Consider the following 18,966-nt stretch of genomic DNA (forward strand, 5'->3'; position numbering starts at 1 on the left):
ACAGTCAGAAATATGATAGAACTGTCAACATTTTGAAAGAAGATGGAAGACTGTTCTATACTCTATCTAGGGTAAACAAAAATCCACATAATTTAAACCAGATAGAAAAGAAAAACAAAGGAAAATGAGCACATTTCAAAATAAAAGTCCCCATCTCTTGCTATTTTTTAGAGGCTACGCCTCCTAAATGCGTCTCTACTTGTCTCTCTCTTTCTCTCCTTCTCCCTCCCTCCCTCTCTCATTCCCTTTCCTTCTCATTTCTACTCTGCTTCCCAGCACTCCTTTTTCCCCAGAGGCACTGGCTAGAATTACAGATGTCCCAGAATAAGGAGAAATTACCATTCCCTGGGGGGAATGAAGATTCAGCACCTTGGTCAGCACATGGCCCCTCCCCCAACCTCATCCCACTCCTTTCCGTCTGCATTTAAGCCTGTGACAGGGTCCTTTGCAACTTACATTCTGGTGGAGCATGTGGGGAGAGTGAATAGAGCCAAGACTCAGGCAGGAGGGGATGAAGCCAGGAATGCTGCCCAGGTGTGAGCAGTCAGCCTCCTGGGATGGCCTCTTTGGCAGGAGGGAAGGCCCATCCCAGACTCCCTGAGCTGAGACTGTGCTGCCAGGAGACCTTATCTCTGTTGTTTTCTATTCCTGCTGCCACCCCAGAGAGAAAGACTCAGAGCTGATGGCCTTGTTAGGTGCTGAGTAGGCCAAGCCCTGGGACCAACCTAAGACTTGCAGGATCCTGGGCCATCAGAACCACTGCCTTGGCAATCAGTTAGCTAGAATTTGAACCCCTCCTTGATAGAAATTGGGAAACAGGGGTCTAGAAAGGGAGAGAGACCCGCTCCGGGTCACATAGTGCCTTCACGAGTCCACCTCTGATCTGGCAGGTACATAAGGTGGAGTCTATAGGTGAAACTTAACTCACAATTGCATAATTCAATGGTGTGGAGTCTGGGTTAAGTTCCCACCTTGAATCCCAGGGGGATCACAATTCTAGTGGCTGCTGCTTGTCACTGAAGCTGTTCTCAAAGTTGAGAAACATTTCCAGGGAGGCCAGTGAAGAGCTGGGCTTTAGCCTTGGACAGGCGTGAGTCTGATTTCCAGCTTTACTGAGTACTGGCTGTGGGTCCCCTGGGAAGTAGTGTTTCCCTGCTAAAATACTGAGATAATGATACTGACTTCTTGGCTTATTTCAATGTTAGATAAGGTGCAAAAAGTCCCACTGCTTCACTTGCTGACCATGAACATGGTTGTGAGTGGGGTTTTTGTCATTCTATCAATTCTTTCCTGCCCTGGGGAAGATGCTTGCTGATCCCTGCTTCCACCCCAAGGCTGGACTGCCTTTGTCTCCCCTCTTCACTTACCTGTATTAAATGTGGGGTTCCTGGTGTTATACTGACAACCGCAAATTCTTTCATTCAGGAAGTCTCTGGACACTTCATACCTCTTGGAGGTCCCCTGATTTCCCAGAGTCCCCAGTTGGGTGTTCAAATTAGATCCCTACACTCCCAGACACTCAGAAACCAGGCATGAAGATGGGGCAGCAAGCAGCCTTTCTGGGACAAGGTGCTGAGCCTGAGTGGGGGAAGGGGAAGGAAGGACCGTGGACAGGGTACTCCTCCAGGGGACAGATGCCCTGAGCAAAATAGAGGAGTGTGGCTTGGGAGGAGTCACAGCGATCTGAAAGTATGGGGTGAGGGGGTGATGGGGTTCTCTAGTCCCAGGTTCACTCCCTACAGCTTCTCTGTAAACTGGGGCGCTGTCAACCATTCAGACACCTTTCCTTCTGCACTCTCCAACAGCCCCTCCTCCTTCTCACTCATGTCCATCTTCCAAGAACTGCAAACAAGTAGTGACTTGGGTAGTTCCCTCTCTTTCCTTCCCGCCTCCAGGTATAGGTGAAGATCCAAACCTGGCGCCTTAGAGAGCACCCGGTCTAACCTCCCTCATTCTGTAGGTGAGGAGTTGGAGGAAAGGACCCTCAGGGTACAAAACAAGTCAGCACAGAACTAAGACTAGGCCCAGGAGTCCTGCTTCCAAGGCTACTGCGCTGCACCGCACAACTATAGGGGGTCCCAGCGGCCTTTCTCCTTAGTCTACACACCTGTGTGTCCACATGCCGGGCCTTGACTCCTGGCCAGGTGGAGGTGGGATGGACCTCCTTTGACATAGAGAACCTGGGGAACTGCCTGGCCTGGGTGGTCCCACACCCCCTCACAAGGCACAAGAAGACTCCTTAGGAGCAGAGCCAGCCCAGAGGTTGAGAAAACCCACCCAGTTCTAGGCACTGACTCGGAGGCAGCAGGAGTGACAGGCAGGCCCTCCCTAAATGCACGGCATTTTGCAGCTTATAACAAATCATGTGAGATTGGTGTGATTATCCCCATTTTCCAGGTGAGAAAACTGAGGTCCAGAGAAGTTAATTCATTTTTCTAGAGGCACACAGTGACAGAGCCTGGATTTAAGCCTGGGTCTGTGGGGTTCTAGGGCCCAGTCTCCTGCCACTGTCTCATGAGCTCCTCTCTGCTTCCAAGGCTACCACCATGCCCTCCTCCAGGCCAAGACTGACAGTCTTCCCTGACTGGTAAGTTGTGATGTGAGTGCCTTGGGCTCAATTCTAAATCCACTTAGTGCAGGATGTGGGACCATAGGCAAGTCATGTCCTCTCTATGAACCTTATTTCCCCCCTCTGTAAAATGGGCATGGTGCTACTCAGCAGGGTTGTTTTGTGGATTAGCCATGTTGATTTATGTATGCTGCCTGGGCCAGGATAGATGGGCCTCTGTGTGTGCCAAAATGAATGGCACTGACCACTCACAGCCTGTAACTTTAATTTAATACAAATTCATCATAACTCACAAAATGGGTAACATTTAAAGTAAAAATACTGCTGGGGGTGGCCCAGATTCTGGTAGCTGAATGAGTGAGGTGAGACTGAGGATTCCTCCTGCCCAAGGGAGGACCCCATGGGCAGCAGTTGTGAGGTGGGAGCCCCCCAGGTTCAGCTAGTCTGGCTCCTTCGAGATGGGTATGATCAAAGACCCCAAGTTCAGAATCTAGGCCCCAGAACTAGAAAGGAAAGCCTAGGGTGGGAGGCTTTCAGTTTGGTTCTGCAGGCTCACTCTAGGGGTGCCTGTCCTGGACAGGGACACAGTCTTGGAGCAGGACACTTAGAGGCTCTGCTGCCTCAAAGCCAAGGCCTAGAGGTGGATTCCAAGAGCAAAAACTGAAAGTGAGCTTGTTCAACACACATTCTCACTTTCTTGTATTGTGCCATTTTGTATGGATGAGGCTGGAAAGAAGAAAAGTACATTTCCCAGACTCCCTTGCAGCCAAGGTTCTGGATCTGATTTATGTTTCCCCAAACAGAATCCCTTGTAGAGATTTGGATCTGGAAACCGAATTGCCTGGAGAGAGGCAGCCTTCAGGACATCATTTACTGGCATGGACAGTAGCAGAGATTGCACAGTTCTGCAGCCAGCGGCTTCTGATGCAGTGGCTGCCTGCTGATGGGAGCAGCGTTCCTGGTCACAGCAGACGTGATGAATTTGGCGGCTGGGAGCTGTTCCTGGAAATTCAGCAGAGTCGGCTCCTCCAGCCCTTGCAGTGATTTTGCAAAGCCACTAGGGACCTGGTAATAAATCTTTGTCTAATTAAAAAAAGCTAAAGCAGCTCATGTTTTCTGCAATAGTATCCCAACTGAGACAGAGGCCAAGATTGATGGGGGCGCCTAGCCAACAGCCCACCCCAGTGCTCAGGGCCTAAACAACTGCTCTCCCCAGCCTCGCTACACCCTCACCAGGTCAAGAGGCCTGGTTGGACCTTAGTTCAGAGCAGCTGGGGACCTCCACCATCCAGTGATGCTTGTCCGACATGAGCCTTGGGGTATGCCATTCTCTTGCCTTAAGACCCGTGGGCTTAGCTGGCTGAAACATGTGGCCTCAACTACTGGGTGCCTTCCACAGGCCACAGCATCATTTTTGTTGTTGTTTAGTCACTAAGTCATGTCTGACTCTTTTGCGACTGTAGCCCACCAGGCTCCTCTGTCCATAGGATTCTCCAGGCAAGAATATTGGAGTGGGTTGCCATTTCCTTCTCCAGGGGAATCTTCCCAACCCAGGGATCAAACCCACATCTCCTGCATTGCAGGTGGATTCTTTACCACTGAGCCACCAGGGAAGCCCAATATCATTTTTACCCACAGATAAATGGGAAAATCAGGAACTATAAAACTCTTGGTACAGGGGTGGAAGGAGAGGGGGGTTCTCAGGCGACTTTGGGACTAGCTACCACCTGTGTCCACCATGGGTTGTGATCAAGGACAAAAAGGCCCATCACTAGCTTGGTCAGGGGCAAGTCTCAGGCCTGGGAGCATAAGAGGGTTCTCTCTGCAGTTGCCAACTGCTGGCAACACTCTGACACATCCTGAGGTCAGGGCATGGGGGCAGGAAGGAGACACAGGGATGCAGTCCCCTGCCCACCAGAGGAGGATGAGGGGTTAGGCGGGGGCTGCCATGAGGAGAAACTGCGTCTGGTTCTTGGACCACAACTGCATCCCCATCAAGGTCAGAGCTACAGAACATCAGTGCTGGAAGAGATTTTCAGAGTCACGGAGCACAACCTCCATTTCACAGATGGGGAAACGAGGCTGAAGGGTAAACAACAGGCCTGAGATCTCAGGGGTGGCCCCCTGGGTTGGAGTCCAGGCTTCCCGTCTGTGGGGCAGGGCTCTTCCTGGTGACCAAGCCCAGACGCCCACGGTCGCCCTCCACCGCCCTAGATGCGGACGGTGTTGATCCGCAACGGCTGCACGTTCTTGCCATTAGCGTGGCTCTGCCCGGGGCTGAAATAGGAGCAGAGCTTGCCCGGGAACTTCTCGCGGAAGGTGTAGAGCCAAGACATGTCGTCGGCGTTGTAGAAGATGAGCAGGCCTTGGTCGTAGTCCAGGAAGACGCCCACCTTGTCGAGCTTGTCGCGGACGTTGAGCCGCGTCCAGGGCTCCGTGCAGGCGCTGTACTGGTTGCCGTCGTGCATGACGATGCAGTAGAAGCCGCGGCTGGGCTGGATCTGGATGCTGCCCTTGCGGCTCGCGGCCTCGTGCGCCAGCCCGATCACCCACTGGGTCTTCTCCGCCACCACCACCTCCCAGTAGTGGACACCGCTACTGAAGGCCTCCGAACCCAGCACCGACACCTCCACGTCGAAGCGCTTGGGCGAGTCCTGCAGCGGCTGTGGGTGCAGGTTGCCATAGGCCACGATGGTGCAGTCGTCGGACAGAATCAGGCGCTGGTGGGCGGTGCCCGGGTCCAGGGTCAGGGCGGCTGGCACTGCGGGGATGGGGGAGGAAGAGAAGATGAGTGGAGAGAAGGCTGTGGACCCACTCTATGGTGCCTCCCTGAGGTCAGGTTCTGGTCGGCCCCCAGGAGGCTGTGTGATACTGAATACATCACAGCTTCTTCCTTTGTAAAACGGGAATGTGACAGTTAAGAGCCTTTTGGATTGAAACTCAGTTGTAGGGGACAAGAGCTACGGCAGCTTGTTCACTGATGATTTCCCAGGGGCAAGGCTCACAGTGGGTACTCTGCAAAAATTTGCTGAGTAAACTTGAATGAGGTCCAGAATTGGATGATTTCAGAGCTGGGAGGGAGCTTAAAGATTCTTCAGGTGCTGGATAATCACCCTATGGGGTAATCTGGAAACTTGTGCGGGTGTTTGACTTGTCTCAATAGGTAGGATCCAGGGATGCTAAATGCCCTGAATGAAATGTGCAGGGTGGTCCCATGTCCCCCACCAATAAGTTTCAGATGCTCCCCCAGACATTCATGTGGATTTAAAAATCTTTACAATGACCCAGAACTACAGTTTAACTCCATTTTACACATAAATATGAAATAATTTTTGTACAGTTTTAATATATTCTGAATATATTGAAATGCAGCTACCCTGTAAACTGGGGGAAGACCGAATTTGTTTTGTCTGGAACTTCACTAAAAATTGTTCGCTTTTTTTTAAAAGTACATCTCTAAGAAGAACACCACTGACCAAGATAGCCGACCTATTTCGAGTGCATTTGAGGCAGAATGGTGTTTTACCTATGGTGTGAGCACCTGACTCATTCATTATGTTTTCTGGGGTGGTTGTGAGTGAGCAAACACATATTGACATATACAATATTTTATTATAAATACTTTCCTTTTTTTTCCTTTATATGTATCATAGATTATATACATATATATGGGTGCATATATACTTGAAATTGTGAGAAGGTCATACTAATTTTGAGTCATGACAAATTACTTGTTATGAAAAGTATATGATGGGTCTGAAAAAGTTGAAAACCACTGATTCTAGGCCAATTCTCCCATTTGACAGATGGGGAAACTGAGACCCAGAGAGGAGACTTGACTAGTCTCAGGTCACAAACAAACACTGGCAGAGCCAGGACTAATCAAGACCAGGTGCAATCCAGCCCCAGCCTTCTCTTCCTGCCTACCTCTCACTCACCACCTCCCATTTCAGTCAGGCCCAAGCCTTCACCCAGACCTTTTCCTCTTCCACCTCACCTCTGCTTCTTGTAATCATCCCCATGGGGCTCAATTCCAGTGCCCATCCTCAGGGAAGCCTTCCTGGTTGCTTCCTCTGAAATTTCTCAACTTTGTTTGTGCCTCTCTCCCAACACCTGGGATAGTCCTCTGTGTCCATAACTTGTCATGTACACCAGGAGGGCAAGGACTATGTGCTCTCCAACTAGGTTCTCCCTGGTGTACCCCGTGCCCAGCATCTACATATTGACATATACAATCTTCCCCACAGCCTGGTGTGGGGAAGGTTTCCAGAAAGGCTCACCAAATCAAACTGACCCCACCTGTGTTGGTCTTTGGGCAGGCTGGGGCACAGAGCTCTGAGGTGGCCACATTGACTTCGCAGGCTTGGCTCTCAAAGTCTCATGAACTCTTGTCAAGGACTCTGTTTACTCTTGCCCCCCGAAGGAGTTGATACCTAGCCAGAAGAAGGAACCAAGAATTCGCTCCTGTTAGCCTAGATGAACATTTCCATGGCAGAGCAAGACAGGGGAGAAAAGAAGAAGGAATTCTGTCACTAGTTCCTTGGAGCAAAGGAGGGACTCCTCCATCTGACTCTCTGCTGCTTTCGTTGTCTGGTGGAGCGGGGCCGTGATGATGCTTGACTTGAGCGTCACCTCCAAATTCAGCCACCTCTGCTGGCAGCATGTATGCAGAGAAATAAAATGCCTCAGTGATGGCCATCATCTCTAACGGGGAGTGACAGCCAGTCCCCCAACTGTGCTCCTGTTCTCAGACGACTAACAAAGCTGACCATTGACTTACAGCAAGCTCCTTCCCTGAGCTCTGTCAGGAATAAATTTAGTCTTGAGTTTTACACCCTCCTTTCCTATTCTTAGAAGCCAGAGGGCTGTATGGAAACAATTAGCCCTGTGAATAGAGAGGTCAAAGGAAACATAATTCTCTATCCAGAGACACAGACGAGGGGAGCCATGAGAAGGACACCGAGTCAGCGGAGAAACGCTTCTCCCTGTCCTCTGATCACAGCGCAGCCTGTCAGACCAGAAGGCTCCCGCCACACGGAATGTGGGTGTTCCCACCATGGGGTCAAGAGGTAGGAGGTGGAGGGGGTGTCGGAGGTATGTGTGTGGGGGGGAGCTCGGGAGAGAAGAAAAATCTAATCAGGTACACATGGGGCCACTCCTCTGGCTGTGGAATGTGGGTCACACTCAGGTGTTCGTGGCAGAGGGGCAAGAGAGACAGGAGATGGGCACAATGCCAAGGTGTGGGCAGCTGTCGTGAGTGCCCCGGGGGAAACTAGGCCTTATATCGGAGGTGCCAGCATAATCTGAGGAGACCAGCGACAGGCAGAACCCAGGATCGGAGAAGGACGGGGCTAGGGAAGGGGTGAGAGACTAGCGCCCTGGAGGGCTCAGCTTCATACTCACGTCTAAGTAGGGCAACGTGGGCGCTTCCAGTGCCACTGATGAGTGCGGAGGGCACTCTAGCAGGCAGCCAAGTGGGTTTTCAGTGGTTCTGAGACTGGGCCGACAGGGATAAGCTATAGGATGGAGGAAATCTGTACTGAACCGAGTGCTAACTCCTGGGGGCGGACCCGCGGGACGGGGTCTGCTGTTCATTGGTCATTTCCGGCAGTAGAGGCGGGGCTGGGGGCGGGACCTGATCCACAGTGAGCAGGGCCCAACAGCCCAACAGCCCAAACGCTCAGGGCAGGGCCTGGCATCCTTGTTAGGCCGAGGGTGTGACCTGATTCTTAACAGGCTCTTGCACCCTAAAACCTGGGCTGAGGTTCACCTCCTTATAAACAGAGGTCCTGTCTTCTGTCCTCCCTTCTGTGCTCCCGGAGACTATGACTGGCAGGAGTAATTGCCTTTAGACCAGAGAGTACCCAGCCCGGGACACAACAAATACCTTTCCCTCAAAGATCCGTTTAGTCAAGGCTATGGTTTTTCCAGTAGTCATGTATGGATGTGAGAGTTGGACTATAAAGAAAGCTGAGTGCTGAAGAATTGATGCTTTTGAACTGTGGTGTTGGAGAAGACTCTTGAGAGTCCCTTGGACTGCAAGGAGATCCAACCAGTCCATCCTAAAGGAAATCAGTCCTCAGTATTCACTGGAATGACTGATGTTGAAGCTGAAACTCCAATACTTTGGCCACCTGATGGGAAGAGCTGACTCATTTGAAAAGACCCTGATGCTGGGAAAGATTGAGGGCAGGAGGAGAAGGGGATGACAGAGGATGAGATGGTTGGATGGCATCACCGATTCAATGGACATGAGTTTGGGTAAACTCTGGGGGTTGGTGATGGACAGGGAGGCCTGGTGTGCTGCAGTCAATGGGGTCGCCAAGAGTTGGACACGGCTGAGTGACTGAACCGACCTGAACTCTGAGAAGTCAGTCCCCGTATGGGGACTGGCAAACTCTCCACCCATCCCTTATTTTCAGGAGAGGTGCCAGACTCTCCTGAGAATGAACAAATCCTGACCCTTGGGGTTCAACATTTTAAAGGTCAGAGCTCTTTTCTAGGCCCTGGGACACTGTTTTACACAAACAGAAAGCAGGAGCCAAGACAGCCCATCTGGCCTCCAGGTGTGTTCTCCATCCATTTAAGCATCTCTGAAAACTAACCAAACTGATCACATGGACCACAGCCTTGTCTAACTCAATGAAACTATGAGCCATGATGTGTAGGGCCACCTGAGATGGACGGGTCATGGTGGAGAGTTCTGACAAAACGTGGTCCACTGGAGAAGGGAATGGCAAACCACTTTAGTATTCTTGCCTTGAGAACCCCATGAACAGTATGAAAAGGCAAAAAGATAGGACACTGAAAGATGAACTCCCCAGGTTGGTAGGTGCCCAATATGCTACTGGAGATCAGTGGAGAAATAACTCCAGAAAGAATGAAGAGATGGAGCCAAAGCAAAAACAACACCCAGTTGTGGATGTGACTGATGATGGAAGTAAAGTCCGATGCTGTAAAGAGCAATATTGCATAGGAACCTGGTATGTTAGATCCATGAATCAAGGTAAATTGGAAGAGGCCAAACAGGAGATGGCAAGGGTGAACACTGACTTTCTAGGAATCAGTGAACTAAAATGGACTGGAATGGGCAAATTTAGTTCAGTTGACCATTATATCTACTACTGTGGGCAAGAATCCCTTAGAAGAAAGGAGTAGCCCTCATAGTCAACAAAAGAGTCAGAAATGCAGTACTTGGATGTAATCTCAAAAACGACAGAATGATCTCTGTTCATTTTCAAGGCAAACCATTCCATATCACAGTAATCCCAGTCTATGCCCCAACCACTAATCCTGAAGAAGCTGAAATTGAATAGTTCTATGAGGACCTACAAGACCTGCTAGAACTAACACCCAAAAAAGATGTCTTTTTCATCATAGGGGACTGGAATGCAAAAGTAGGAAGTCAAGAGATACCTGGAGTAACAGGCAAGTTTGGCCTTGGAGTACAAAATGAAGCAGGGCAAAGGCTAACAGAGTTTTTCCAAGAGAATGCACTAGTCATAGCAAACACCCTCTTCCAACAACACAAGAGGAGACTCTACACATGGACATCACCAGATGATCAATACTGAAATCAAACTGATTATATTTGTAGCCAAAGATGGAGGAACTCTATACAGGCAGCCAAAACAAGACCGGGAACTGACTGGCTCAGATCATGAACTCTTTACTGCAAAATTCAGACTTAAATTGAAGAAAGTAGGGAAAACCACTAGACCATTCAGGTATGACCTAAATCAGATCCCTTATGATTTATACAGTGGAAGGGACAGATAGATTCAAGGGATTAGATCTGATAGACAGAGTGCCTGAAGAACTATGGATGGAGGGTTGTGACATCGTACAGGAGGCAGTGATCAAGACCATCCCCAAGAAAAAGAAATGCAAAAAGGCGAAGTGGTTGTCTGAAGAGGCCTTACAAATAGTTGAGAAAAGAAGAGACATGAAAGGCAAAGGAGAAAAGGGAAGATATACCCATCTCAATGCAGAGTTCTAAAGAACAGCAAGGAGAGATAAGAAAGCCTTCCTAAGTGATCAATGCAAAGAAACAGAGGAAAACCATAGGATGGGAAAGACTAGAGATCTCTTCAAGAAAATTAGAGATACCAAGGGAACATTTCATGCAAAGACGGGCATAATAAAGGGCAGAAGCTGTATGGGCCTAACAAAAGCAGAAGGTATTAAGAAAAGGTGGCAAGAATACACAGAAGAACTATACAAAAAGGATATTCATGACTCGGATAACCACGATGGTGTGATCACTCATGTAGAGCCAGACATCCTGGAGTGCAAAGTCAAGTGGGCCTTAGGAAGTATCACTACGAACAAAGCTAGTGGAGATGATGGAATTCCAGTTGAGCTATTTCAAATTCTATAAGATGATGCTGTTAAAGTGCTGCACTCAATGTGCCAGCAAATTTGGAAAGCTCAGCAGTGGCCACAGGACTGGAAAAGGTCAGTTTTCATTCCAATCCCAAAGAAAGGCAATGCTAAAGAATGCTCAAACTACCGCACAATTGCACTCATCTCACACACTAGTAAAGTAATGCTCCAAAGTCTCCAAGCCAGGCTTCAACAGTACGTGAACTGAGAACTTCCAGATGTTCAAGCTTCATTTAGAAAAGCTCCAATACTTTGGCCACCTGATGCGAAGAACTGACTCATTTGAAAAGCCCCTGATGCTGGGAAAGATTGAAGGCAGGAGGAGAAGGGGATGACAGAGGATGAGATGGTTGGATGGCATCACTGACTCAGACAGAAGTTTGAGCAAGCTCTGGGAGTTGGTGATGGACAGGGATGCCTGGTGTGCTGCAGTCCATGGGGTTGCAAAGACTGAGCGACTGACCTGAACTGAGACCTCAAGGTCAAGAGGCATTCAGGAAGGATCATGGACTGCAGGGGGGCCCAGGATCTGTCTCTTGGTCACCATCAACCACATACCACAGCGACCCAAGCAGCAGAGAAACTCCAAAGTCCAGCAGCTCCAAAGACTGGGTAGCAAGTCATTTGTGCCTCCTTGTTCTCAAGGACAGCAACTTTGAGGCCTGACAGGGCAAGAAATACCATCAGTTCTTTTCTCTACTCAGGCCTTTAAAAAGTCTGATTCCTCCTGCCTACTCAGACCTTCAGCTGCACCCAGTCGGGCATTAAAAAAAAACCTTTCACATCCTCTAGCTCATGAGACCACCACAGCAGCCCCAGCAGCACAAATTACTGTACCCATTTCTCAGAAGAGGAAACTGAAGTTCCAAGGAGATTTCTCTGAATTAAGTGGCTTGCTTAATTTGCCACTTGGGGTGGATGTGAAACAGGAATTCGAGCTAAGGTCTTTTCACTCATGTTCTTTCCTTTATGTGGCCCCAAAAAGCCTGTTCAGCAAGACTGAGGAAACATGTGATGATTCGTGATAATCGTAAGAAATAGGTATCACGCATTTACTAAGTCCCAGGATTATTATCACAAATAAATATATTTAATTCTCCTACCTACCCTGGGTGATAAATCACACCTTCCGCCATCTGTTTCACAGATGAGGAAACAGGCTCAGACAGGGTGGAGATCTGCCCTGGGTCACACAGCTTGACAGTGAATATGCTGGAACCCAAAATGATTGGATTCAGATAAGCAGGGGTGGGGGGAGAGAGCAGCCCAGAAAGGGAGGTGGCAGGAGCAAAGGAAGCAGCGTCTGGTGTCCCCTGGACAATGGCCACTTGTCCTGGGTGGGGAGGAAGTTGGTGCCCGGGAGATGGGGCAGTCAGGCCAGACAGTTGGAGGAGGGTTTCCAGTGTCAGCTGAGGGGTGGGGCAAGGGTGTGGGTGGAGGTGGAGAGTCGAGGTTCCAGAGGAGGGGAGTGACAGGTGCTAAATAAAATTCTCTGGTGACCTAGTAGGAAGCCTGAACTGGAAGGCGGGTAGGCAGGAAGCTGCTAGAATCCAGGGCTAGGTCCCTGGGGGCGCCTGCCCCTCCCATCTAGACATAAAGGGCCTTGGTTTTGGCAGAAGAGCCAGAGTGACTTCACAGGCCCTACAGACAAAGGAAGAGGCCCGGCTAACCAGGTCACTGTTCTCTGAACCCCCAGGGGCTGCTATCCTTGGCAGGATGTTCAGAGCACATTCTGGGGCTCCCTCCGCCCCTTTCCTACAGGCTGCTTTCTCTGGGGAAGTCATTCTTAACTGGGGTGGATCTGCCTCACAGGGGACATTGGACAATGAATGAGATATATTTGGTTGTCATATCTGGGTGTGTATGTGTGTGTAGCATCTAGTTGGGTAGAGACCAGGGATGCTGTTGAACATCCTACCGTGGACAGGGCAGCTCCCAAGACAAGGAATTATCCAGCCCCAAATGTCAATAGTTCTGAGGCTGAGAAAGCCTGCCCTGGGGCAATCAGCAAATTCCCACATCCGTTTGCTCTCTTGTGGGGGAGTCAAGAAGGGAACACTAGTATCCCTATAATAGAGGAGGAAACGGAGTCTTGGAGGGAGGAAGGGACTTGTCCAGGGATGTGCAGCAAGTTCCTTCATTCAACAAATAATCACTGAGCACCTACTTAATACCAGGGTATTCTAGTAACAGAACTGAGACCAGGACTCATTCATTTCTTTATTCAATCATCCACAAACATTTACTGCACTGGCTGCTGGGGATGTAGAGTGATGAATCAGACTCAGCCCTTGACCTCTCAGAGCTCACAGTCTAGCGAGAGAGACAGCCATGCAGACATTAATAAGACAGCAAGACCAGGAAAGCCCAGGGCTACTTGGAGAAATCCAGGAAGGCATTTCAGAGGAGGTGTTTATAAACTAAGATGTGAAAGAGAGTAGGAGTTAGTTCTCAAAGACTGAGGTTTGTGTCGAGGGTTTTCTCACTTGTGCAAAAGTGAGAAAAGTGTGCAGGAGAGGGAGTATGGCTCATGTAAGACCTGAAGATGGTTCCGTGTGTCTGGGTGTGATATAGAGGGAGAAGGAGAGACTGGCGGGGCCCAGATCTCACAGTGCCTTGATATATAAGGTTTAACTGCCTGGATTGCCTTGCTGAGCTGTGATGGGGGTGAGCCAGGTGGCAGCTGAGATAAATCAGCTCCTGAGACCATCTGCCTGAGGGGCTTCCCTGGGTCAGGGGAGGGGTCAGGACCCTTGGCCGGGCTTCTAGCTTCCTTGAGTTATGCTGCTTCACCGGGCCCTCACGCTGCTGGGTCCCACTATGAAGGTCCCTCCAAGGCTGGGAGCACACAGAGACCCCCCCACCCCTACCCCAGGAGGTTAGTCCAGAGCCCTACCCAGTTGGCTGGAAAATGGGCCCTTTCCCCAACTACTGCCTGCTCTGTCAATGAGGGCACAGATCCAGACTAAAGGGTACTAGGAGGTATCCCTTCATCTTTGTGAAATTGGTCATGATGCATCAGAGGCGGCCTTCAGTCACCTAGAGGGTAGCCCCATCCCTGTCCAGCACTCACACCCTCAGTGATTGTCCTCAGTCCTTCTCCATTTGTACCTGGAGGCCAATCATGAGCATCCTGGGATGCTTCTTTGTGTTTATCGTTCTCAATGCCAGGGATTGTCTGGGGTCATCTCTAGGCCGCACCCTCCCCAAGTGGGAAAGCCTTCAGTTTTCAGTGCTCAGTGCAAACACCATCTGCTCAGTGTTCCCCTAGCTCCTTCCCTGACCCACCCAGAGCTTCCTGTTGCCTCTTGGGCTCCCATGGCCCCATGTAAGTCCCTCATCATGGCCCTTTTCCCATGGACTGTTAGGGTCTGTTGTCCCATCTGTCTCTCCTGAACGTGCCTCAAAGGACTTTCAATGTTTGTAGATTGAACGAATGAATCCAGACAGGTGCAAAGAGCTCTGATTGCTGTGTGACCTGGGAAAATCAATGAGCCTCTCTGAGCCTCAACCTCCCCAGCACCCTTCCTGGGTTGGTGGTATGAGGCCAGAGAATGCCTGGTAGGCTTAGTACGGAAGGGCACACCCTTTGGGTCTGATGGTTCTGGTTCAAATCTTGTTTGTACCATTTACCAGGTTATGACCATGACCAGTTCCTAACAGTTGTGTGCCTCAGTTTCCTCATCTAAAATATAATAATAGTGTCTACCTCTTAGGGACTAGTCCCCTCTACATCCTCGTCTCCTCTCTATAGGACATTGCCACCTGATTCAACACATAGGCTCCCTGCTGCCAATAGGTTCGACTCTGATGCCCTGGTGGGTTGTGTAATGTTGGGAAGGTGTTGATCTCAGAGCCCCAGGGTCTACTGACTCTACTAGAAATCCATTTCAGACTTTCTCCCCTCTCAGCCAACCTCCCGTGACCTTCTCTAGTCCATTCTCAACCCAGCGGATGACCTTGCTTCCTACCTTACTGGGAAAGGCAAAGCTATCAGAACAGAATTCCCACGAGCTCCCACCACCTGCCCCTCTGCTTCAGCGCCCATGTATTCGCCCTTCTCTGGGCTCCCAGCAGAGGCAGGGGTGGACCCCACACCCGACGGCACTCCAGCAACTCTCTCTCATTCATCCTCAGTTCTACCTTTTTCTATTGCATCTTTTCTGTGCCCCCCCTTCCCCCACATGCTGTGCTTAGTCGCTCAGTCATGTCTGAGTCTTTTCAACCCCGTGGACTGTAGCCCGCCAGGCTCCTCTGTCCATGGGGATTCTCCAGGCAAGAATACTGGAGTGGGTTGCCATGCCCTCCTCCAGGGGATCTTCCCAACCCAGGAATTAAACCAGGGTCTGCTGCTTTGCAGGTGGATTCTTTACCAGCTGAGCCACCAGGGAAGCCCCCCCTCCACCCCCAAACATGCTATCATTTCTTCTATCTTAAACAAACAGCTGCAGCCACATTCTCTCTCCTTCCCATAAATAAAACTCTTTGAAAGCACTGTCTCCACTTCCTCTCCCATTCTCTCTTGGATGGCCTCCAATCAGGATTTGCCTCCATCGCTCCACCAGAGCGGCTCCTGTCAAGGCCATCAGGACCAACAGAATAGTCAGTGCTGATCTTCCCACACTTGGCGTTGCAGCCTGGCCACCACCAGCCACTCCCCCTCCTCGAAACACTTTCTGCACTTGGCTTCCAGGATGGACCAGGTCTCCCTCTTATTCTCTGGCTGTTCCTTCTCGGTTTTCTTGACTGGGTCCCCTTCCTGTCCTTGACTTCTAGGAGGGCCCCAGGGCTCCAATTGTTAGCATGGTCCTCTATCTTTTCTCTCTACCCTCAACTCACCTCCTAGGTGATCTCATCCTGGCTCATTCGGTACCATCCACATGTGGACACCACTGGCCCAGACCCTCCTCCTGAACCGCATACGTGTCATCTCCACTGCCTTCTCCACATCTGCACTGAGACATCTGATTGGCATCACGAGCCTCACATGCTCACAACTCCATCTTCCCAGTCACCTCAGCCAAAATCGTTCTAGTCTTCCTGATCGGTTTTCTCTTTCTCACATCTGAGATCCAATGCATTAGAAAATCCTGTTGGCTCTCTGTTCAATATGGATCCTACATCCAGTCACGTCTTGCCATGTGCAGTGCTATCACCCTGCTTCAGGCCAGCATCACCTCTCGCCTGGATTATTGCAATAGTCTCCTAACCTCTGCCCCTTACTCCTGCAGTCTATTGTCAACTCAGCAGCCAGAGGCATCCTTTAAAAACTTAAAAGCTCACCTTACTTCATGTTACCGTCCCAAACCCTCAAGGACTCCCATCTCACTCAGCATAAAATTGAAAGTTTTCACCTGGGCCCACAGGCCCTCATGGTCCGGCTACTGCTAGCTCCACTGTCCTTCTCACCCATTCCACTCCAGCCACACTGGTCTCCTTACTCCGCCCTGAACATGCCCGGCGTGGTCCTGCCTCAGAACCTTTGCACCTGCTAGTCCCACTGCCAGGAGCACTCTTCCCAGGGTATCTACATGGCTCACTCTTCGTCCTTCAGGTCTTTACTCCCTCCTTCTCCGGGAGGTCTTCTGACTGCATCCCCTACCAAACATTTTTTCCTGCCTCAACATCTGCTAGTCCCCTTCTTTATCTTTTATCACTATCTAATAAATTATGTGTTTTACTTATTTATTTTCTTTCTCTCTCACACCCTAGGATGTAACTGAGATGCATGGGGTAGGAAGTTTTGCCTGTTTCGTTCACTGCTTTATCTTCAGTACCTAGAACAGTGCCTGGTGTGAGGTAGGTGCTTGATCTCTTCTGTACTCATAGAGTGAATGAGTGAACAGCCCACAGCCTCAGTCTCTTCATCTAGAGAATGGGCACACTAGTAGAACCAACCTCCTGGAGTTGTATCAATATAAAGATTCCCTGGATTGAGTTACTGCAGGTGCCCAGCACAGGCCCCGGAACATAGTAGGTGCTCATTAAGGCACCCTTCCCATCCCTCTGCCCTGCCCCCATGCTGTGTGTAGAGCAGGGGGCTGGACTGGGCAGTGGCCCATCTAGCTCCGACCTGTGATGATCCTTGCCTCTTCCTGGGCCCTCTGGTGAGTGGCAGGAAGGGCCTTACCTGGGTGGATGTCTTGAAACAGGGACTTCCAGATGGTGTACTGCAGGGGACCTGTGTACTTGGAGGTTGGGAAATCTTCATAGGTTAGGTTGGTCTCGTGGATTTTCCCTTTGAGCCTGAAAAGGGAGCAAGAGAGCAGACCACATTGGGGGCTAGATTCCTGTCCCAGCACCTTCAGGGTCGCTGGCATAGGGCGAGGCCATGAGTGGGAAGTCTGCCATACCCAGACTCAAGTGCTTGCTTCTACCACTTCCTAATTCTCTAGCTATCACCCTCAGTTTCTTTATCTTTAAAATGGGTACTATGATAACACCTGCCTCCTAGGCTTGTGAGCACTGTGCGGCTTAATGCATGTAAAATGCTTAAGACGGTGTGTGCCTCAGGGTCAACACAATACATGACATCAGCTATCAATACTGGTCATTGAAAGTAAAAGTCAAGGTCACTCAGTCGTGTCCAACTCTTTGCAACTCCATAGACTATATAGTCCATGGAATTCTCCAGTGGGTAGCCTTTTCCTTCTGTAGGGGATCTTCCCAACCCAGGGATCGAACCCAGATCTCCCGCATTGCAGACGGATTCTTTACCAGCTGAGCCACAAGGGAAAACCAACAATTAACTGTTATTATTATTTTATTTATTTGTTATTTTGGGTGGCCACGCTACGCAGCATGCAGGATCTTAGTTCCCCAGCTAGGGATCGAATCTATGCCCCCTGCAGTGGGAGTGTGGAGTTTTCACCACTGGACCACCAGGGAAGTCCCAAGTATTATTATTAAAGGTAGCCATGGAACCAGAGAGACCTGGGCTTGAATCCTGGCTCCCCCATGTACTAGATGAAGGGCTTTGGCCAGTTGCTCCAGTTTCTCTGTGCCTCAGTTTCTACATGTGTGAAATAGGTATGACAGTAGTAACGACCTCCAAGGGGCTAGTTGGGTTATAAAAAAAAAAAGATATTATAATAAATAGTATAAAATGTATATTTGTAACATAAATCACACAAAATAAGTAATATCCCATAGGATTATAAATATTATGTATAAAATAGCGTGCGTACACAAAGCCTTCACCCCAGGCTATGGCCCAGAGCAGATGTCCTGTGTGTTTGATGGAGATCTGAATGAATGATTTCTCTGCTAACCACCCCTCCGTCCTACAGGGGCTGGGGAGGAGTGACCCATCTGGAGAAGACGCTGGGGCAGCAGGCACTCACCGTTCGGAGAGCGAGGCCATGCCGGCCAGGAAGGTGTGCCGGTCGGTTTCGGCCAGCCGCTCTTGCAGGATCTGCGCCCCCTCCTGCACCTTGCGCAGCTGCTGGCTGTAGCGCTGGACTTTCTGCTCGATGTCGGTCAGCGAGCGAGCTGTGTCCGCCTCCAGCTCCTCCAGCATGGCCTTCTGCCGCTCCCGCAGCAGCCGGTGCAGCCGCTCGAACGCCTCCCCGATGGTGGTCCGCAGGCTTTTGGTGGAAGACTGTGGACACGGTCATCAGGGGTTAGTCAGGGAGAATGGATGGGGTGATCCTTGTGTGAGAGGAGGAGACCGAGGGTCTTGGCACTCAGAGAGGAAAGGGCGGGAAAGGTACGTTCAGTGAGGAAATGGCAAAAAGCATGGCGGCAGAAGAGAGCTGGCCTGATCAAGGACAACAAATAGTCTCCGTTAGGAAACAAATGAAGTGGTCCAGGCGAGACAATGAGGCTTGAGCTAGAGGAGCAGCAGATGGACATGGCTTGAAAGGCATCTGTAGGGGGAGCCTCGGTGGCCCTGGTGACCAACTGGCTGGCTGTAGGGGTAAAGGAGAGACAGGTGTGAGGATGATGTTTGGATTTCTGGCTTGGGGACGGGAGGGATGAGGAAGTGGGCCGGAGATGTGGCTGGATGGGCA

The 18,966-nt window shown here is 50.3% G+C and overlaps 1 protein-coding gene and 1 long non-coding RNA gene across 3 annotated transcripts in view; one reads left to right on the forward strand and one right to left on the reverse strand.

Moving 5' to 3' along the window:
- Positions 1–2,822: 2,822 nt before the first annotated feature.
- TRIM62 (tripartite motif containing 62) overlaps positions 2,823–18,966 on the reverse strand; it is a 36,391-nt gene continuing 20,247 nt past the window's right edge. For both annotated transcript variants that reach the window (XM_043445189.1, XM_043445190.1), the window contains 3 exons: positions 18,298–18,554; positions 17,085–17,200; positions 2,823–5,330 (listed from right to left, as the gene is read on the reverse strand). In XM_043445189.1, coding sequence (XP_043301124.1) covers positions 4,780–5,330; positions 17,085–17,200; positions 18,298–18,554 — 924 coding nt within the window. In that variant the 3' untranslated portion in view covers positions 2,823–4,779. The remainder of the gene's footprint in view (positions 5,331–17,084; positions 17,201–18,297; positions 18,555–18,966) is intronic.
- On the forward strand, positions 7,517–18,375 carry LOC122426349. The gene is made up of 3 exons (XR_006265145.1): positions 7,517–7,638; positions 16,667–16,753; positions 18,244–18,375. It is a non-coding gene; the product is annotated as an uncharacterized LOC122426349 (long non-coding RNA).

The sequence above is a fragment of the Cervus canadensis genome, chromosome 24 (assembly GCF_019320065.1).
Source record: "Cervus canadensis isolate Bull #8, Minnesota chromosome 24, ASM1932006v1, whole genome shotgun sequence".
NCBI lineage: Eukaryota > Metazoa > Chordata > Mammalia > Artiodactyla > Cervidae > Cervus > Cervus canadensis.